Raw genomic sequence first — 20915 nt, 5'->3', positions numbered from 1 at the left:
CTGGTCCTGTTTGTGGATTGCGTTCATCTCTGCGAAGAGATAGCGAATCCTTCTGAGTCCTGTTCCCTGTATTACTCCAGTCCTAGTCAGCGTTCCTGCTTATGTCATATATCGGTTCATTGCCGATATATACATATGTTAGTCAGACGTTACAAATAGTTTCATTGATAGCTGTAATTGTAATACGCTAGGAAAACATACTTATTGTATATTTATCTGTGTTATGTTCATCTATCTTGATCCTGCTATTTCCTGTCTATCCTGTCCTGTCTTTGTGAGGCACGCCATCGCCGCAACGCATTGGCTGCCTCATTCCAGTCTGTCTGGTTTTGGACGCTTGCTGTCGCTAAGTAGCCGCTAGCTAGCAAGCGTTCATTCTGTCTATTTGTCCTGATCTCCTCAGTCCTGGTTTATGCGCTCAGCGCTACTTTGCGCTGAGACGTTATAGCGAAAGCATTGTTTGTGGCTGTCAGATCTGCACCGGCTCTGTGCGCCACAATCTCCTGTTGGAGTCAGTCCTCCCCTCCACTAAACTGGGGATATCCTGATTCCTTGTGCTGGTGTGTGTACCTCCTTCACGTCAGCTTATGCATCACGAGCTGACCGTGGAGAATACACCTCCAAGCGTGACATTATGGTAGCCCCATTACCAATCCCTATTGTGGGGGGAATTTCCAGAAATTATGACACTGTTTGTCAGGGGTCCTGCTCCTTTAAAAAATTTGAAAAGCTTGGTCCTGAAGTTACAGACAAATTTATATCAGAATTGGTTAAAGTTCTGGCCAATCCCGACTTTCGGGCTTCTGCAATTTCTACCTGGTCTGATTGGATCGTTTGTGCTCTTTTTAAGGGCAAACTTTTCGATTGGGCAATCGATGTCTTAGATCACACTCAGTTTAGACAAAGTCCTTTGCAATTTATAGCTTTTGTAATTCACAATTGGTTGCGCATAGATCCATTGCCTTTTCCTCTTAATGAACTCCTGGCAGCAGGCCAATCAGCTGCTCCTTCAATTGCTTGCAAGAATGAGCAGCAAGCAGAAAGTGTTACTGAAAATTTTCCTGCAGCTTTGAATAAATCACCAAAAACAGCAAGGTCAAAGGCAAAACGCAAACGTTCTAAGAAACGTGTCCAATCTGCAGAATCGTTATGTTTAGCGACTGCGCATCAGACCTGCAATGAGATTCTGCCATTAACAGATAATGAAATGCAATTGTCTTTCAGGGGAGTTAAATGGACTTATGAAACTACTAATGAACTTTCATCACTGGCTAGGGAAAATAAAGATTTTTGTTTAAAAGAATTATCTGAGTATGATTATGAGGATATATTACAGAGTATTGAACAAATCAATCTATTCGTGCAGCAAGGAAAATTTGCATACACTACAGTCCAACACTTGCTACAGGTATTGGAAATCCTTAGGAATAAGAAATCTGCCAATCGCCTGTTAAATAATCCAATGTATGTTTCTGCCAAAACCACATTTGCAAACTGTGATCTGCCTGTTAAGTATGCTTGGAATCCTCCATTTGAGAAAGGAGAGATGGAAGCTCTGGTCGATGAATGGAAGAATGATTCAAGTTCATTTTGTCAATTTTACAGTGCAAAAAGTGAATTAGTATTGAATGCATGCATTAAGTCTGCCTATAACCTAATAAAAACTGGTGTGTGTGGGTATGACCTTGTGGCTCCATTGATCGATGTGTGGAAAATGATTTTGGACGATTTTTATGCGATTCAATCAGTTGATACCAGGGAAGACACACTGTCAATTGGAGACTGTCCCACTTCTCCAGTTACTGAGTCCCTGTCATGTCTTGTGAATGTTCCTGTAACTCCACCCTGTACCATGGATAACTCAGGGTTACTTCCCAGTAAAACAAAAGCCACTGATACTTTCTTAACTTTGCCCTGCACAAATTTCTCAGCAAAGAATCCAGAGGTCCTGCTGACTTCTGAGTCCAGCCTAGCCAGTACTCATGAGTCTTTGTTCAGTGAAACAGACACCAGAAAAATCTTGCCTGTCTCTGCAAACACTTCTGCAGAAATTACCTGTGTTAATAAAGTTCAACTCCTGTCTGATCCAGCAGATGCCAATAGATGCACTACATCAGTTTCCGAGTCCCAGCAATCCTGTCCAGAGACCTCAGAACCCCAGCATCTGAATTTTCCAATTTCACAATTGAATGGTGATTCAGATGCGCAAACATTGTGTTTTGATCTTCCTGTTTCTACATCTCACTCTAGTTTCATGAATAACTCAGAGCGTATGCTATGTGAATCCGAAATCGCAGAATTATTACCGTGTTCAGAAAATGTTCCAGTGAACTTGCCCTGTACCATGAATTGTGCAGTAGATCTCTCCAATGAAACTCAGGTCACAGAATCATTATGCTGTCCAGCAGGTGCTTCCATGGTTTTGCCCTGCAATATGGACTGTTCAGTGATCCTGTCCAGTGAAGCTGTGGTCACAGAGTCTTATGCTTCACCCAGTACTTTGGATACTTCAAACCCTCTAGCAGAGGAGTCTGAGGCACTGCTTACCTCAGTTGGTGTTGCAGTAATATTCACTTGTCTAGCAGCTGTTTTGGAATTACAGTCTGCTCTAATAAAACTTGATGAATTTCTGCCCAGCGAAGCAGAAGCCATTGAAATATTGTCCTCGTCAGCAAGTGTGTTAGATACCTTGCCCTGTACACAGTCTGATTTAACCAATGTTGTTGAGTCCCTCTCCAGTGTTGTAACAGCCGAGGAACTCCAGCCCTGTCCTCTGAATGTTTTAAAAGTCTTGCCCTGTAACATGGATAATTCTGACTCGCTGGAAAAAATAATAGAAATCTCAGAATTTCAGTCCGGGTTAATGAGTGTTTCTGAAACCCAGCCCTGTATCCTGGAAAATTCTGGTTCTCTGGCCGGTGTGGCAGAAGTTCCAGTGTCCCCTTTCTGTCCAGTGAGTTACTCAGTTTTGCCTAGTTCAGTGGGGATTGCTGCACTACTGACTTGTTTTGCAGCCCTTCATGAGCTCCAATCCAGTGTATTTGATGAGTCTCTGTCTAGTCCAGAAGAAGTTATGGGAACCCTGTCTAGTTCGGTGCATACATCAGAAGATTTGTCCTGTCTTGTAAATGCCCCTGAACATGATTTGTTAATAACCTTGCTGGAATCAGAGACATCTAAGTCTGATCCTGCATTTTTTAGTGAGAATCCAGTAACTGTGAAGTCTAGTCATGATGATTTTTTTTTGCCCAGTCCTGGTTTCGGTCCTGCCTTGACTGACTTTGAGGTTCGCAGTTCCTTGACATGCCCAGAAGTCTCTCTTGTGCCGGTGTGCCCAGATGTGCTTCGTATGCCAGAGTGCCCAAGTGTGTCTGTGTTGGCGTGCTCACACGCTTCCCTAGTGGAGACATGTTCTGATGTTGCCGGTTGGCCTGCATGCCCGGAGATGGTTCTGGTCCCTAAAAACCCTGATCTTGATGTTTGTCCTTGTGACCCTGACTCTAGAGTTGCCCTGGGTTCCATAGGGGTTCTTGATGGTTCTCCATGTGAGCCTAAGGGGCGTTCTGACCTGTGGGGATCTCTTTGGAGCTTCCAAGTGTTCTGAGAGATCTCTGAGGAAACTTGTCCTGGTACCTTGGACTGGTTCAACGGTGGGTTTTGTGATGGTAGGGACAGTTCCGGTGGGCATTGCAAAGGCTTTGGCGTTTTTGGACAGTCCCGGGAAGGCGGTGGGTATCGCTCAGAGAGTTTCTGGGGGCTTTTTTCTGGAAGTCGTGGTTCTGATGGGTATCACACTGAGGCTTGTAGTGCTGACGGGCATGGTTCTGTAGGTTCTGGTTCTGATGGGTCCAGTCTTGTGGGGCCTGATTCTGGAATTTGGTCTTGCCGGGCTGTCCCGGTCATCATGAATTATCAGTCAGATTGTTTTGTCGGGAATTTCAGTTTTGAAAAGCGTCTGGTATCCGCTTTTAAGGGGGGGGGGGTTATGTTATGATCATGTCTGCAGCGTTTACTGCTGGCTGCAGTGGTATTGTAACCCAAGCAGTTCTGATGTCATTACATGCATTTTCTTGCATAGTTTGGTTTGCACTTAAACTAGTTGCTGATTCCATCTGCAGTCACTCTGAAATTAATGACAGTTTAACATGCTCTTGTGTAAACAAACGTTGTCTGCTGCAGTGGAGGGGCAGTCCCTTTCCTGCAGGCTGCATATCATTGTCTGCCTTTTCCTGCTATCAGCCTGTGATTAATTACCATTCACTTGTGTGGGAATTTGCAGGTCTGCTCCCATTGGATGACCTCAGTATAAAGAACTGCTTCCTGCAATGTCTCATGGGCTACCATAGTCTCAGATTCAGTCTGTTACTCTGCCCGTGCCCCACCTCGTTCCTAGTCCGTGTGGACTGCGCTGACTCCTGCGAAGGGGTCAGCGAGTCCTCCTAGTTCTGCTCTTGTTCTAGAAGTTGTTACTTTGCTCTTCTTGTGTCATATATTGGTTCATCGCCAATATATACGCATACTTGCATGTTTATTATTTTCCTTGTATTCGTGTTACGTTGATACATCAGTGTCGCTGATATATACGTACACGAACTGTTTATATCCTGTATTCCGTTAGTCAGCGTTCCAGCACGCTGAGCTAGTTATCCTGTTCCTGGTCCTGTTTGTGGATTGCGTTCATCTCTGCGAAGAGATAGCGAATCCTTCTGAGTCCTGTTCCCTGTATTACTCCAGTCCTAGTCAGCGTTCCTGCTTATGTCATATATCGGTTCATTGCCGATATATACATATGTTAGTCAGACGTTACAAATAGTTTCATTGATAGCTGTAATTGTAATACGCTAGGAAAACATACTTATTGTATATTTATCTGTGTTATGTTCATCTATCTTGATCCTGCTATTTCCTGTCTATCCTGTCCTGTCTTTGTGAGGCACGCCATCGCCGCAACGCATTGGCTGCCTCATTCCAGTCTGTCTGGTTTTGGACGCTTGCTGTCGCTAAGTAGCCGCTAGCTAGCAAGCGTTCATTCTGTCTATTTGTCCTGATCTCCTCAGTCCTGGTTTATGCGCTCAGCGCTACTTTGCGCTGAGACGTTATAGCGAAAGCATTGTTTGTGGCTGTCAGATCTGCACCGGCTCTGTGCGCCACAATCTCCTGTTGGAGTCAGTCCTCCCCTCCACTAAACTGGGGATATCCTGATTCCTTGTGCTGGTGTGTGTACCTCCTTCACGTCAGCTTATGCATCACGAGCTGACTGTGGAGAATACACCTCCAAGCATGACAAAACCCCTCCCAAAAGAAACACTGAGTATGTACTCCTGGCAGTTCCCTCTCTGTGAACCTTGCTGCATTGTGGGAAATAGCTGTTTACAGCTGTTTCCAACTGCCAAAAAAGCATGCAGCAGCTACATCATCTGCCAGCAGTAAAAATGTCACCATGTAATAAATGTCAGAATGTAAATCAGTAACACTGACTAAATCATTTATACATAATTATTGTAAAAATAAGGCACTTTTTTTTATTACACTATTTTCACTGGAGTTCCGCTTTAAGTGTTTACCTACAGACCAGAGCTACCTAGCTCTAAGGGCCCATTTCCACTACCGCTAATTCGCATGCGTTTTTCGCATGCAAATTCGCATAGCAATACAAGTGAATGGGACTGTTTCCATTTGTCAGGATTCCTTCGTTTTTCTGTGCAGAAAAAATTCGCATGGCAGAGCCATCAGAATTCGCATACCGCATACCGCTATGCGAATCGCATACAATGTATTTAATAGGAAATTCGCATGAGGTTTGGGTGTGCGAATTTTCATGCGCATTTTCATGCGAATTCGCATAGAAACAATGGAAAAGCACACCAGCACTGCCATACATCGTCATCCATGCGAATTCGCATGAAAATTTGCATAGACGCGCATGCGAAATTTGCATCCGCATGCAAATTTTTACCGCGGCGATTCGAACCGCACAAGTGGAAATGCAGCCTAATTGTTATTGAAAATCAGGTATACATATCTGCACTTGGAAGCTACAGGGCCATTACTGTTCATGATGACACATATACAACAGCAGAGCCAGGAGCGTGGCAATAGGGGTTGCAGAGGTTTCCGACCGCATCGGGGCCCTTGGGCCAGAGGGGCCCCCGAAGGGCCCTCCCTCAACTACAGTATTGGCTCTCTATTGGTCCTGTGCTCATAATAGTCACTTCTATAGATACTTTGAATAGTGGTAATCATTAACTATCTGTTCCCCAACTCCTTCTTGCACCTCTGACACTATGGTTGTACTTGGCAGGTTTTGGTGCACCACATCAATTGTTATGTATAGAGTGCTTGGGGGGGGGGGCATTGTAAAACTTGCATCAGGGCCCACAGCCCCTTAACTACGCCACTGAGCACAGCAAATGATCTCTAAGCTACCGCACAGGTTGAGATTAGTGCGCGTACGCTACGCACGGTCTTGTCAGCGTAGCCTTGCGCACACTACGTGTGGACCTGTCGGCGTATCCTGTGCTCTTAACTTGAGCACGATGCTTCTTACTACCGTGCAATGTGTTTGTAGCACGGCCGCTACTACATACATTAGCTTAGTAGCGGCTGCTTTAGTGGAGTATCGTGGTTGCCCTACAAATACATTGTGCGGCAGTACGAATCATCATGCGTAAGTTAACACCACACGCTACGTTGACAGGGCTGTGCGTAGTGTGCACTAGGTAATATTTACCCGCACACAGTGAATTTTGAGATAGTTAACATACTAACTTTTTTTCAAAATGTGGAAGAAAACCTGAGCACTGATAGGAGATCCACACAAACACATACATACTCATGCACTCCATGCAATGCAAGGGTTAAAGATTGTGCTAAAAGGGCTACCGGGTTCTTTATTGTGTAACACATTTTTCCTCCTTCCTCTTTTCACACCTCTTATGGTAAAACAAGTGTGGAATGAAACAATAGACAAGGGAGAAATCTATTTTTTAGTCACATTTTCCAAATTGTGGCGGCCCTATTGTAGGAATGACACACTGCTTTGGAAAGAGAAGCGCAGCTACACTAAATGTAACATTTCCTGGATCATAAAACTGATGCAGCCCTATTAGTGAATAGTGAAAGGATACTTCTTATGACACAAAGGAAATGCAGATGCAGAGCTGCTACCTGCATATGGCTTTAGTTAAGAAGTGGCCAGGAAAGTGCTGCTGAAGTCTGCAATGCAAATTTTAGCCTTATAAACCACTTTTATATGGACCGACAGTGAATACCCTACTCACAAAATACATAACAATATATTTATAAATAAGCATAAAACCACCACTTTAGAAGCTACATTACACTTGCTGTACATGACTGTTTGCAATATAAGCCTAGTGGCTGGATAGTGGACTGGTTAAGGGCACCACCTCTGACATAGACCAGAGTTCCAATCTGTTCAGTAAACCAGTACCTATACAGTAAGGAGTCCTTGGGAAAAATTCTCTAACACTGCAGGGTGGCTTACAGTATGCGCCCTTAGTGGCTCAGGTGCTTTGAGTCCGACAGGAAGAAAACACATGTTGGTGGTATTATTATATGTGCAGCACAGGGGCGCAGTGGACAGCACTCTCGCCTTGCAGTGTTGGGTCTTTGTCCTGCAGGACCATCCACCAGGCAACTTAGGTAGGTGCCTGGGGCGTAGTGGGTGTCAAGGGGCCCACCTGCCACCTTCTCTGACCTCTCTCCACCTCTGCTTACCAAAAAGACCACAAGGGGTCGCCAAATCTACTACCTTGCCAAGGACCCAATTACATCTTAATTTATGTCTACCCTAAACTGGCTGTAGACTACGTAAGATATATGACTATGGTAGGGGTTAGATCTGAGGGACAGCTGGTGACAAGACTATATATACTGTACTCTGTAAAGAGCTACTGAAGATGTCAACGCTTTATAAATGCTAAATTATAATAATAAGCCCTCGCTTGTTTGCAAGAGACCAGCGTATTTATTGTGTTAAAATATAGTTGTGATGTTCAACAGGGCTTTTCTACTTCCTGCTGGGCTTTGAATGTTTCCGGCAGGTCCATAATGGCATACATATGTAATTGCCACCAGAAGACTTGGGCTCAGGATGCAGCCGATGTATGGCTGACCCTGCTGCTGCACAAGTCCCGGCGACGTTAATTACTATTCCCCCTCCAAGTACATGTGGATAGTAGGGAATGATGTAATTCGGCTTACAGCTATTGCTGGAGTCTGAATTACAGTGTTTTAAATGTAACTTCAGCTCTGTCTTCTGACGGCGCCAAAGTTACTCACTGTGCGTGGCTATAGCCATAATTCCTATTACAGTCTATGGTGGCACCGGCTGCTCCCAAATCTCCTGCGCTGTTATTACAGTGCTCGCCATTATGTGACCTGTCTAAACCATAAGAGTTAGATTATTCCTGCCGTATTAGGGATACAATGGTTGTGGTTTATTCGACAGGGTTCGTACTTGGAAATTTTTGGTGCAATTTTGTTATAGTAATTTTTTTTTTAAGATATGTTCACGTACCTGCTAAGGATTAAAATAATATATGCATATGTCCCAAACGCTCCTTAAGGACCAGTGCACAACAAAAACTGCTAGCGGAACCGCAAACGCTAGCGATTTTTGAAGCGTTTTTTCTGAGCGATTCTAGGCATGTTTAGAGAGATTTTCTAAATATGCCTAGCGTTTTTGGAGTGTTTTTGTGTAGTGTTTATTATTTTTTGTTACAGTAGAGCTGTAACTGAACAGCTACTGTAACAAAACCGCTTTCCACTTTCCTATACTTAACATTGAGGCTGCATCGCCTCAGAAATCAGCAAAAATGTTGCAGGACCCGAGTTTGCATTTGGGGAAAAAAAGAACCGCTCTGGTGTGATCCATCCCATTGCAATACATTAGCCAAGCGGTTTTCAGCCTGCAAGCCGCTCTGAACCGCTCTTGGTGTGCACCAGCTCTAAAATCACATTCTAGCACCAAGTAAGGTGTGCATTAAGGATACAATTTTAGATCCTTTATTTCGATCAGATAAACCAGCTTGAATTGTTAATAAAGAGTCAGCAGTTGGTCACGATAGATATAAAAATGATCATATAGTCAATCAAAAATAGCCAATTTCAATGATCATATCTGATCTTACCTAAATAAAATTGTTCATACTTAGGTACAGTGTCACGTGGCACCTGGGAAGGGGAGCAGGGCACCACGCTCCTTAGCAATAAAGCTGTGATACTAGTCTCACCTGTCTGTCGATGTTCTGGCTCAGTGCCACGGAATATGTTGGTGCTTTATAATTCAATAATAATAAATGGGGTGTGCTCTCGGTAAAAGGAAGGAAGCAACTTATGGATCTGCACACAAAGGACGAAGACTGGGCACTGTCTGTAACTTAGTTGATTGAATCACACTGTGTTAAATCCATGAACAGTAAAATAAAATGCTACGTTTGTTGAACAAATACAATAATTTCCAATCGATTACAGGTAGTCCCTAACTTACGAACGACCCGCTGATATGAACGGCATGGATTTTTTGATTCTGTGGGAACAAATCGGACTTATAGTTTTCGAGAAAATCGATTTTAAAAAATTCAAAGGAAAAATGGCTTTTAAACTTGTATAAGCAGTTACAAAGGGCAGAGGTGACACAGAGGGAGGCACAGGGGGCACAGAGGAGGTACAGGGGACGGAGATGGCACAGTGTTCTGACTTAAGAACAGATTCAGGTTAAGAATGAACCTACAGTCCCTATCTCGTTCGTTAACCGGGGACTACCTGTACTTCCAATTTACTAAATCAATCAAAATATAGAATCACTAGTCTACCTAAGCCCGTTTAAAAACGAGCTCTAGGTAGTGCCACCGCGCGGCCACCCTGCTCCCTAGCCCGTCATCCTGTCTCAACGGTTGACTGTACTGCGCACATGCGCAGTACAAAAAAAACAGGGACACACAGCCACTCTGATGATGACGCAGGGTGACTTACAGATTATTATAGAGGATTCCTAAAAATAATACAGTAAATGAGCATCTTTACACTTAGTTATATATTCAAATACTGAAATTATAATTAATTTTCTTTTTCTTTTCTTTAAGAAAGCGCAGTTTGGAAATTCTCAAGCTCATCGACTTGGATTTTTCTTCCACTTTCTCTTTGTTGGACTTGGCTCCTGTGAAAGAATATGAGATGTACATCCGTAATTTTGGAAGGACCAACACAAAGCAGGTTTTTAGTTCTTTTCTTCTCCTTACACTAAAACTGGCATCTAGAAGCGGTACATCCTAGCCAAATCTGGAGTTTTTGCAGAGTGTATAGTCACAAGAGAAAGATTTGTAGGCAACGGTTGCTTCTCGAAGACCATTGCTCATGTCTTTTCTCTTTAGCACTGTGTTGACACATACTTGAATGCATCAGACCAGCAAAGTGCCAAAACGTCTGCTGATCAGTTAATAAAGTGCATTTAGGCCTCTTGCACACTGCAAGTGATTCCGATTCAGATTCCGCTTTTTAATCAGTTTTTACATCCGATTCAGATTCCGATTTGCAGTTTGCTCCCTGCACACTGCAAATCGGAATCTGAATCGGATGTAAAAACTGATTAAAAAGTGGAATCTGAATCGGAATCACTTGCAGTGTGCAAGAGGCCTTAAAGAGACTCTGTAACAACATTTTCAGCCTTATTTTTCTATCCTATAAGTTTCTATACCTGTTCTAATGTGGTCTGGATTACTGCAGCATTTTCTAGTTGCACTGTCTCTGTAATATATGTAATCTTCTTTTCTTTGTCAAGCTTTGTCGACCCAGAGAGGAATGGGCTGCTTCTGTTGTAATGAGACAAGTTATACACGCCCCCTCCAGGCTCTGTGTGCTTTGTTTATTCCTCACAGACAGCTCCCTGCTCTCAGTTTCAGCTTGTCTGTGATGCAGTTTGTGAGGCTGAGGGGGGAGGGAACTGCCTGTCACATGCTGAGAAACTGTGAGAATCCCAGACTGGAGTGCAGATAATTCACTATGTAATAAAAACTTGTAGTATACTGTAACATGAGATATATATATATATATATATATATATATATATATACAGTGGTGTGAAAAACTATTTGCCCCCTTCCTGATTTCTTATTCTTTTGCATGTTTGTCACACTTAAATGTTTCTGCTCATCAAAAACCATTAACTATTAGTCAAAGATAAAATAATTGAACACAAAATGCAGTTTTAAATGATGGTTTTTATTATTTAGTGAGAAAAAAAACTCAAAACCTACATGGCCCTGTGTGAAAAAGAAATTGCCCCCTGAACCTAATAACTGGTTAGGCCACCCTTAGCAGCAATAACTGCAATCAAGCGTTTGCGATAACTTGCAACGAGTCTTTTACAGCGCTCTAGAGGAATTTTGGCCCACTCATCTTTGCAGAATTGATGTCATTCAGCTTTATTTGAGGGTTTTCTAGCATGAACCGCCTTTTTAAGGTCATGCCACAACATCTCAATAGGATTCAGGTCAGGACTTTGACTAGGCCACTCCAAAGTCTTCAATTTGTTTTTCTTCAGCCATTCAGAGGTGGATTTGCTGGTGTGTTTTGGGTCATTGTCCTGCTGCAGCACCCAAGATCGCTTCAGCTTCAGTTGACAAACAGATGGCCGGACAGTCTCCTTCAGGATTTTTTGGTAGACAGTAGAATTCATGGTTACGTCATCTCTTACAGCAAGCCTTCCAGGTGCTGAAGCAGCAAAACAACCGCAGACCATCACACTACCACCACCATATTTTACTGTTGGTATGATGTTCTTTTGCTGAAATGCTGTGTTACTTCTACGCCAGATGTAACGGGAAACGCACCTTCCAAAAAGTTCAACTTTTGTCTCGTCGGTCCACAAGGTATTTTCCCAAATGTCTTGCCAATCATTGAGATGTTTTTTTAGCAAAATTGAGACGAGCCTTAATGTTCTTTTTGCTTAAAAGTGGTTTGCGCCTTGGATATCTGCCATGCAGACCGTTTTTGCCCAGTCTCTTTCTTATGGTGGAGTCATGAACAATGACCTTAATTGAGGCAAGTGAGGCCTGCAGTTCTTTAGATGTTGTCCTGGGGTTTTTTGTGGCCTCTCGGATGAATTTTCTCTGCGCTCTTGGGGTAATTTTGGTCGGCCAGCCACTCCTGGGAAGGTTCATCACGGTTCCATGCTTTTGCCATTTGTGGATAAAGGCTCTCACTGTGGTACGCTGGAGTCCCAAAGCTTTAGAAATGGCTTTATAACCTCTACCAGACTGATAGATCTCAATTACAGTACTTTGTTCTCATTTGTTCCTGAATTTCTTTGGATCTTGGCATGATGTCTAGCTTTTGAGGTGCTTTTGGTCTACTTCTCTGTGTCAGATAGCTCCTATTTAAAGAGACTCCGTAACAAAAATTGCATCCTGTTTTTTATCATCCTACAAGTTCCAAAAGCTATTCTAATGTGTCCTGGCTTACTGCAGCACTTTCTGCTATCACCGTCTCTGTAATAAATCAATGTATCTTTCCCTTGTCAGACTTGTCAGCCTGTGTCTGGAAGGCTGCCAAGTTCTTCAGTGTTGTGGTTCTGCTATGAATTCCCCCTTCCAGGCCCCTCTATGCACACTGCCTGTGTATTATTTAGATTAGAGCAGCTTCTCTTTTCTCTCTTATCTTTTACAAGCTGGATAAATCGTCCTTTGAGCTGGCTGGGCTTTCACATACTGAAGAATTACAGACAAGGGCAAAGCTGTTTGCAGGAGAAAAAAGAGCAGCCTGAAACTTCAGTGCATGAGAACTGCAGGGAGAAAGAAACACACAAATGATCTCTTGAGATTCAAAAGGAAGGCTGTGGACAGCCTGTTTGTGTATGGATGTATTTTCTATGTGTGGACATACTGTACATCAACTTACTTCCTGTTTTGGTGGCCATTTTGTTTGTTTATAAACAAACTTTTTAAAACTGTTTTTAAACACTTTTAACCTTTTCGGGACCGGCCACCTACCCCCCCTTAAGGACCAGGCGTTTTGCGCGGGAAGGGGGTGCGCGCGTTTGGGGGGGGTCAGGCGGCCGGATCCCGTGTGTGGCTGGCTAGAGTGGTGTCCCCCATGGTGGCCTGTGCCTCCCCCTTCTGCCCGCAGCCTTCACTTACCTTCCAGGCTCCAGCGATGAGCCGCACGGGACCCTCTTCTCCGGCCGGCATCTCCGTTCTGTCTGAAGATCAGTTCCGGGTCGCGGCTTGATGACGTCATCAAGCCGGGACCCGGCGCTGACGTCAGACGGAGCGGAGATGCCAGCCAGAGCGGAGGGGGGTGCCGATCGTCGCTGGAACGGCAGGGAGGTGAGTGGATCCTCTTCTTTTCCCCCCTGCCGCCGCAGCTGTCAAACTGATCACTACGATCCGACGGCGATCGTAGTGATCATGTGATCAGCAGCCATACGCGATGGCTGCTGATCACTCGGGGGAGATGTCGGCTGTCATATGACAGCTTAATCTCCCCCTCCGGGTGCGCACGATCGCGTCGGGAGCGGAAATTGCGGGCCGGCGTAGATCCTACGCCGCATCAGGCTAGAACAGCCACAAGTGCGGCGTAGGATCTCATTAACATGGTCCCGAAAAGGTTAATGCGGCGAGGAGCGGCGAAATTGTGACAGAGGGTAATAGGAGATATCCCCTAACGCACTGGTATGTTTACTTTTGTGCGATTTTAACAATACAGATTCTCTTTAAGTGATTTATTGATTGAAACAGGTGTGGCAGTAATCAGGCCTGGGGGTGACTACAGAAATTGAACTCAGGTGTGATAAACCACAGTTAAGTTATTTTTTAACAAGGGGGGCAATCACTTTTTCACACAGGGCCATGTCGATTTGGAGTTTTTTTTTCTCACCAAACAATAAAAACCATCATTTAAAACTGCATTTTGTGTTCAATTATGTTATCTTTGACTAATAGCTAACGTTTTTTGATGAGCAGAAACATTTAAGTGTGACAAACCCGCAAAAGAATAAGAATTCAGGAAGGGGGCAAATAGTTTTTCACACCACTGTGTGCATATATATATATATATATATATATATATATATATATATATATATATATATATATATATATATATATATATACACACAAACTTCACTTCCTGGTGTTTTTTGTTTGTAAACACTGCCTAAAACTTGCAATTAAAAGTCGGGATCGCAGTGGGGAGCTGCAGAAATGGCAAAGAGGGATCCAGGAGATCACAGTGACTCGATTGGTATGTTTTTTATTGTACAAATCGGACAGTACAAATCCTCTTTAACTGGCAGGCAGCACCTGGATGCTGTTTCCTTCTATATTCCTAGGAAGCAGTAAAGGTGTCCTTATAGGACACCTGAAGTGAGGTGAATATGAAGGCTGCCATATTTTTTTCCTTTTAATTAATGCATATTGCCTGGCTTTTCTGCAGATTATCTACCTCTAATTCTTTTAGCCATAGACTCTGAACAAGCATGCAGATCACATGTTTGACTGAAGTTTGACTGGATTTGCTACATACATGTTTCAAGTGTGCAATTCAGATCCTATTGATGCATAAAGGATCAGTGGGATTGCCAGACTTTGCTTTTTTTGTGTGCAATTTATAATGTTTTTGCTTATCAAACACTGCAGCCTTGATTCAGTCAAAGTTCCTTCTACATTTTCCCATTTTATAAAAAAAAAAACCTTTTCACCCTCTCCAGCAAGCAAAAAAGTATTAAAAAAAACCCTGTGAGCATAATTATATAATTACCGTATATACTCGAGTATAAGCCAAGTTTTTGAGCTCAAAAAAGTGGCCCAAAAGTGGGGGTCTCGGCTTATTCTCGAGTCATATCAGCACAGAGAGGCCCCCCCAGGTGCCCCCGCCGCAATATGAGATCTTGAAGTGCCCGGTAACGGCTGTCCGCATAGTCCTCAGCGTGTGCAGAGTGCCCGTGCAGAATTTAGGAGAGACTTCTGTGCTGCCCACCCCCGTACTGAGTTCCTGTGTGTCCCCCGGCATATGCGGTGCTGGTGCATCCGTTACTCACCCCCTGGTACCCGATTGTCTCCTCGGCATGTGCGGCATATGCAGCGGTGGTGTGTCAGTCACTCACCGGTCCGCGTCGCTCGGAATCCCTCTGCCTCTCATAGCCGCGGTCTCATTGCTATGACGTGATTATAGGTGGCGCTATAGCAATGAGACCGCGGCTACGAGAGGCAGAGGGATTCCGAGCGGCGCAGACCGTTGAGTGACTGACACACCACTGCTGCATATGCTGAACATGCGGGGGAGACAATCGGCACCAGAGGGTTAGTAACGAACGCACCAGCACCGCATACACCGGGGGACACAGAAGTCTCTCCCAAATTCTGCTCGGGCACACTGCACACGCTGAGGACTACATGGACACCCGTTACTGCGCACTTCCAGATCTCATATTGGCACTTGGGGGGCCATATGCAGCACATGTGAGGTGGGCACAGGGGAGAGAGAGAGACGCACCATATACAAAGCTCCAAACTGTCCCTCTTTGGGAACCAACAAATGTGTCTCAAACTGCTCTGCTATGGTGGAGCACCATGTGCTGCTGTACGGAAAGAGGGGAGGGAAAGCATGAAGCTATACTCTGCAGGAATTTCATTTGAAGATCTTGCAAGAAACATAAGTAACTGGATCAATGAACTGACCAGGAGGGTTGCTGCAGGTGAGTCCATCAATGTCAGGAGACACCTGTATGCACTTTGGAACAGCAGGGGTACAGATGTCAGCTACACACACCATTCCAGTCTGGCATTTTCCACTGTATATGTACTTTCTACCTCCTCTAATCCAACTATATTCTCTAAACAATGCTTTCTTCTGCACCGTTGGACCACTGCATTTCCTACTCTCGGCTTATACTTGAGTCAGTCATTTTCCCCAGTATATTTAGGTAAAAGTTAGAGGTCGGCCTATACTCGAGTATATACAGGTATATGTTTGAATATTATATTATATGTTTGTATATGTGTTTTTTGTATTTGCTTAATGAATAAAAAAATGTTTGATTATATAAATAACAATTTATAAACTTTTTTCATTTTTTGGGTTGACTCAACTCACCTCACTTTCTTATCCTAAACATTTTTGAAACTGTGAGCAAACTCAGGAGAAACATCTATTGAATTAGGACATCCAATACATTTTGCACTTTCTCCTAATATTCTGTATTGCTTTTTCTTGCGCCATGTTTTACTTTCTAGAGTTGTATTGTTTTGGTTTTTTTTTATCTTTTTCTCTGCATTTTATTTAGTGTGTATGATTAGATATGTCAGAAATTCACATGAGATTTCAGCTTTTAAAATAACTCTGGACTAAAAAAAAAAATCTCATTTAACATCCGTTTGTTAATTTTCCTCTATTTTTTTATTTTTATTTTAGGCCTATGTTCAGTGTAACGATGATGCCATAGATAGAGAGATTCAAACAGAAGAAATAGATATTGAAGAAAAATGGACTCAGCATCCAGCAGAGAGCGCTGTTGTGTGTGGAGGTGACTAATCTGGAAACTGAATAACTTTGTATCTGACTTTATGGTAGCATATTTTTTTATGCATGCATTTCCTTAAAACCAAAGGAAACCTGTCACAAAGTGTACATGAGGCAGAATAAAATAGAAAACCGATACTTACCTAAGAAGATGCACAAAAGTATCTGGAGTGGCGCACCTTGCCCAAGTTTTGGGTACTACACCTCGGTGCCAAGCCACGTCACCAAACATCATTACAGGTAGTAGTAAACAAAGTTAGATCCGCACACCGTCGTCACAATGCAGTTTTTTGTGCAAACTTGCATACATGCGTTTCTGAAGAAGGGGAACCTCCAAGGCCCCAAAACAATTGTCAAGCAAAAAAATGCATTGTGATGATGGTGTGCAAACCTAACTTTGTTTGCTACTTACCCTAGAAGATCCTACAGAGGCTTTCCACATCCTCCTGGAGACCACCGTTGCCACTCGGGGACCCCTGTAACATAGGCTGTGGATTCAGGAGTCGAGGGGCAATTTTTGGATACCTGTCGGTGGGTACCTGACGGAGTCGATGGTTTCATAAGATGTTGGAGTCGCATCATTTTGGTACGGACTCCATAGCCCTGCCGTATCCGACAGGGGCCATACCTACCATCATACATGAGCGGCTCTGTGCTACAGCACAGGCACAGCCATACTTGCCTAGGCAATGTATGTCTGCATTTGTGCACGAAGGAGAGCATGGTTGTGATTTAAATTGGGGTTCCGGGCAGTGTTGGTTGTCTCCAGCAGGACACAGGAATCCTCTGGAGGATCTAGAGGCTTCTTCTTCTTTGGTATCTGATCTTTGATTTAATTCTTTTAAATATAATACCTCATAAATAATTCTGCCTTTACAACATTTGGGTAAGTGACGTGACTGGAAAATTAGTCTTTATTCACCTCCAATGGCAACCTTGCTGATAGGACCACTGTAGGCATGACTACTGCATCTAATGGGGAGTGTTCGAATGGAAGTTGCAGCCTATAGGTACATTGCTTAATTTTTTACCTTTTTAAAATATTTGTTTAATCATTTCAGCCCTCAGTCGTTTTTCACCTTATGCATCCGAGCAATTTTCACCTCCCATTCATTCGCCAATAACTTTATCACTAATTATCACAATGAATTGAACTATAACTTGTTTTTTTCGCCACTAATTGGGCTTTCTTTGGGTGGTACATGTTGCTAAGAATTATTTTTTTCTAAATGCATTTTAACAGGAATATTAAGAAAAAAATTGAAAAAATTCATTATTTCTCATTTTCAGCCATTATAGCTTTTAAAACCTATGTATTTTATTTGCCCATTTGTCCCGGTTATTACACCATTTAAGTTATGTCCCTATCACAATGTATGGCGCCAATATTTTATTTGGAAATAAAGGTGCATTTTTCCAGTTTTACGGCTGTCACTATTTACAAGATTATAATTTAAAAAATAATAGTAATACACCCTCTTCACATGCATATGAAATAAGTTCAGACCCTTTAGGTAACTATTTATGTTTTTTTTTTATTGTAATTTTTTTTTTCATTGCAAATTTTACTTGGGTAATTTTTGGTGTGGGAGGTAAACAGTTAATTTTAAATGTAATAATATGTGTTTATTTAATAAAAAAATGTATGTGGATGTAGTTTTACTATTTGGCCACAAGATGGCCACAGTCAAAAAATATTTTCTTTTAGTCCTGGAAGTAAAGGCTAAGTAGCAACGATGAACTAGCAATGTTAGGTTTGCAGAAGCTGGCTTATATCCTGTGCAGAGGACTCAGGTGGTTCCGTTTTCTTTTCATTAGCAGTCTGTAGGAAATGCAGTTCCTGGGGAGGTTTGCCCCCTGCTGATGAACAGGAGGAAACATAACAAATAACCAGAGTTCTTGAAGAGAGTGCGAGGAACTCTGCTGGTGAATAGAGGAAAGTTCATGCAACAAGTTCATTACAGTGTCACCAGCAGATGTGGATCATGACACATTAAGTTGTTGGCTTCATCTGAATATGCTGCCAATCATTATTTGCATTCTCTGGTAAAATTACTAAAATTAGACTGTTTAGGCTGCTGAAGAAATATTATTTCAATTTTCACTGTATGCATGTATGTAGTTTGAATCTCCACTATAAGGTTAAAGGGGAACAACAGCCTAAACAAACACACTGTCATTAAAGTGGACCCAAACTAAAAATACAAGATTTCAGAAATAAAATCTATTTTCTAAATTATAATAATAAATAGCAGCCTTTTTTCAGCTGCATGGTGACAAATATAAAATATTTTACATTTATTGGAGAAACCCCTCCCTTCCTTTCATATCGCCGGCAAATAATCCGGCAAACTGGTGGAGTAGATGGTGTCCAGCAAAGGAGGAATTGCTAATGGCTGCCACCTGTATAACCCTAGTTATGCAAAGAGGAGGGTGAAAAGCATGCACTGAAATGCTCATAGGTTTGAAGGAGCGGAGCAGTGCTTTTCAGCGCTGCTAGATTTGGGCGCAGCCGGCGCCTCCATAGACTACAGTAGGAATCACTCCTATTGCAGCGCTCAGTGAGTAACGTCGGCTCTGTCAGAAGACGGAGTCGAGGTTGCTTAAAAACATAATAATTCGGCCTCCAGCAATCGCTGGAAGCCGAATTATTTCATTCCCCCACTATCCATGGCGGCCTGGAGGGGGAATAGTAATTAAATCGGCCCGGACTTGTGCAGAAGCAGGATCAGCTATATACCGCTGTATCCTGCGCCCAAGTCTACCGGCGCCGATTTCAAATGTACTCTGAAGGAGTGTTAATTTATCTTTGTATGTGTCAGAGTGGTGCAACTAGATATTTTGAATTAAAAAAATGTTTGGTTTGGGTCCGCTTTACGTTACATTAGTTATGTTAATTAAAATAGATAGGTAATATAATCTCTTATACACCCTGTTTTAAAAGAACAGGCAAATATTTGTGATCTCATGGAAGCAGCCATCTTTTTGGCTGTGACAGGGAGCATAAGACACAGTTCCAACTGTCCTGTGTCCTGATCACCCCTCCCAGCTGAACGCACTAGGCAACGACAACAACAACATCAGAAATCCCATCATGCTTTGCACAGCATCAGGGGAAAAATGCCCGGGTAGTTTTCTTCTGTGCAGCTAAAAATGAGGCTTGGGTAAGAAAAACAAAGGTCTGATGCTATGAAACGGTTAAAAAAAAAACACCGAGCCAGTGCTGCTTAATAGATTTTTAGTCTGGAGGTTGACTTTAACTTTAGTTTTGCAGATATGTCATTACCAATGAGTATCCACCTCACTGTTTACCGAAACGTAAGGTTATTCTCTTTCTCACAGGTCAGAAAAATGATTCAGAGAATGTGGGACTATCAACCAGGGTAGATGCACAGAGGCTGACAGACTTCCTGCATTCTGCCTCCCAGGTAAAAATGACTGATTTTCTTAAAGATTTCTAGCTTGAATGTAGAAACCTTAATTCATAACTCAAGGCAAGATGTGAAATCAGTGATTTAGGCATGCTGCAGCTATCCTTATGGCTATGACACGAGGCTTCCAACCATCAGTATTATTTTTACACTACTTTTTTTTTATTTTTATAACTCCGTTCCTCTGCTTAGTGGTCCTACCTAATGCACAAGAGTATGACCAGTGAGGACCCTCACAAGCCTGAGCGATGGTTGCATTGGTGATGCAACCAGAAAAGTGTGAATAGTTGTCCTTACTCTGCTTTCCGCCTACATATAATTACATACTGCACTACTGGCTCCTGGTTCTGTCCCTTTTGTGTCTTTCTTGGTCCTTTGAGCTTCAGGGTCACCCCCCTTCAATTGGTCTCTTCCATCTAACAAGCCTTCTAACTGCCATTTCTCTTTTGTACAAGCTCTGATCTGTCAGATACGGCAGTGAAATAATGGCTTGTCAGATGGAAGAAACCAAGAGAAGAGGGAAATCCATGTTGCTTTCATTGACCCTGTTCCAGCTGTCAGATAATGAAAAGTAAAGTATTTTTCAACACAGAGTATACTGAGGATTTTATTCTATTGCTATAGCACGAATGAAAATGTCAGAATTTTCACTATGGTGACCTGTTAACTAACATTTTAAGGAGATTGAAGGAAGATGGAAAAATAATGAAGCCAAATGAGATTTTGTGTGTCCTGTGGCTCCCTCTAGGGACAGAATAGTTTATTGGCTGCTTCATGCTGCAGTGGAAACTAGGAAAGCTGCACAGTGATGCAGAATTTTTCTGTGCTATAGCTATGGTGAATTGTAACAGAGACAGCTGTGGATGTGTTACAATGCTCAATTAAACACATCCACTTCAGGACCAAAAAATAAGCGCACTTAGGTGTCACTGGTGTTGATAA

At 42.8% G+C, this 20915-nt stretch overlaps 1 protein-coding gene across 2 annotated transcripts in view; it reads left to right on the top strand.

Moving 5' to 3' along the window:
• Positions 1-20915, top strand: part of DYNC2I1 (dynein 2 intermediate chain 1) — a 119124-nt gene that overhangs the window by 56692 nt on the left and 41517 nt on the right. For both annotated transcript variants that reach the window (XM_068235842.1, XM_068235841.1), the window contains exons 9-11: positions 10110-10239; positions 16435-16546; positions 19885-19970. In XM_068235842.1, the coding sequence (XP_068091943.1) occupies positions 10110-10239; positions 16435-16546; positions 19885-19970 (328 nt within the window). The remainder of the gene's footprint in view (positions 1-10109; positions 10240-16434; positions 16547-19884; positions 19971-20915) is intronic.

Source organism: Hyperolius riggenbachi, chromosome 5, assembly GCF_040937935.1.
Source record: "Hyperolius riggenbachi isolate aHypRig1 chromosome 5, aHypRig1.pri, whole genome shotgun sequence".
Lineage (NCBI taxonomy): Eukaryota > Metazoa > Chordata > Amphibia > Anura > Hyperoliidae > Hyperolius > Hyperolius riggenbachi.
The sequence above is the reverse complement of the archived record's forward strand: the minus strand, read 5'-3'. Positions and strand labels throughout refer to the sequence as shown.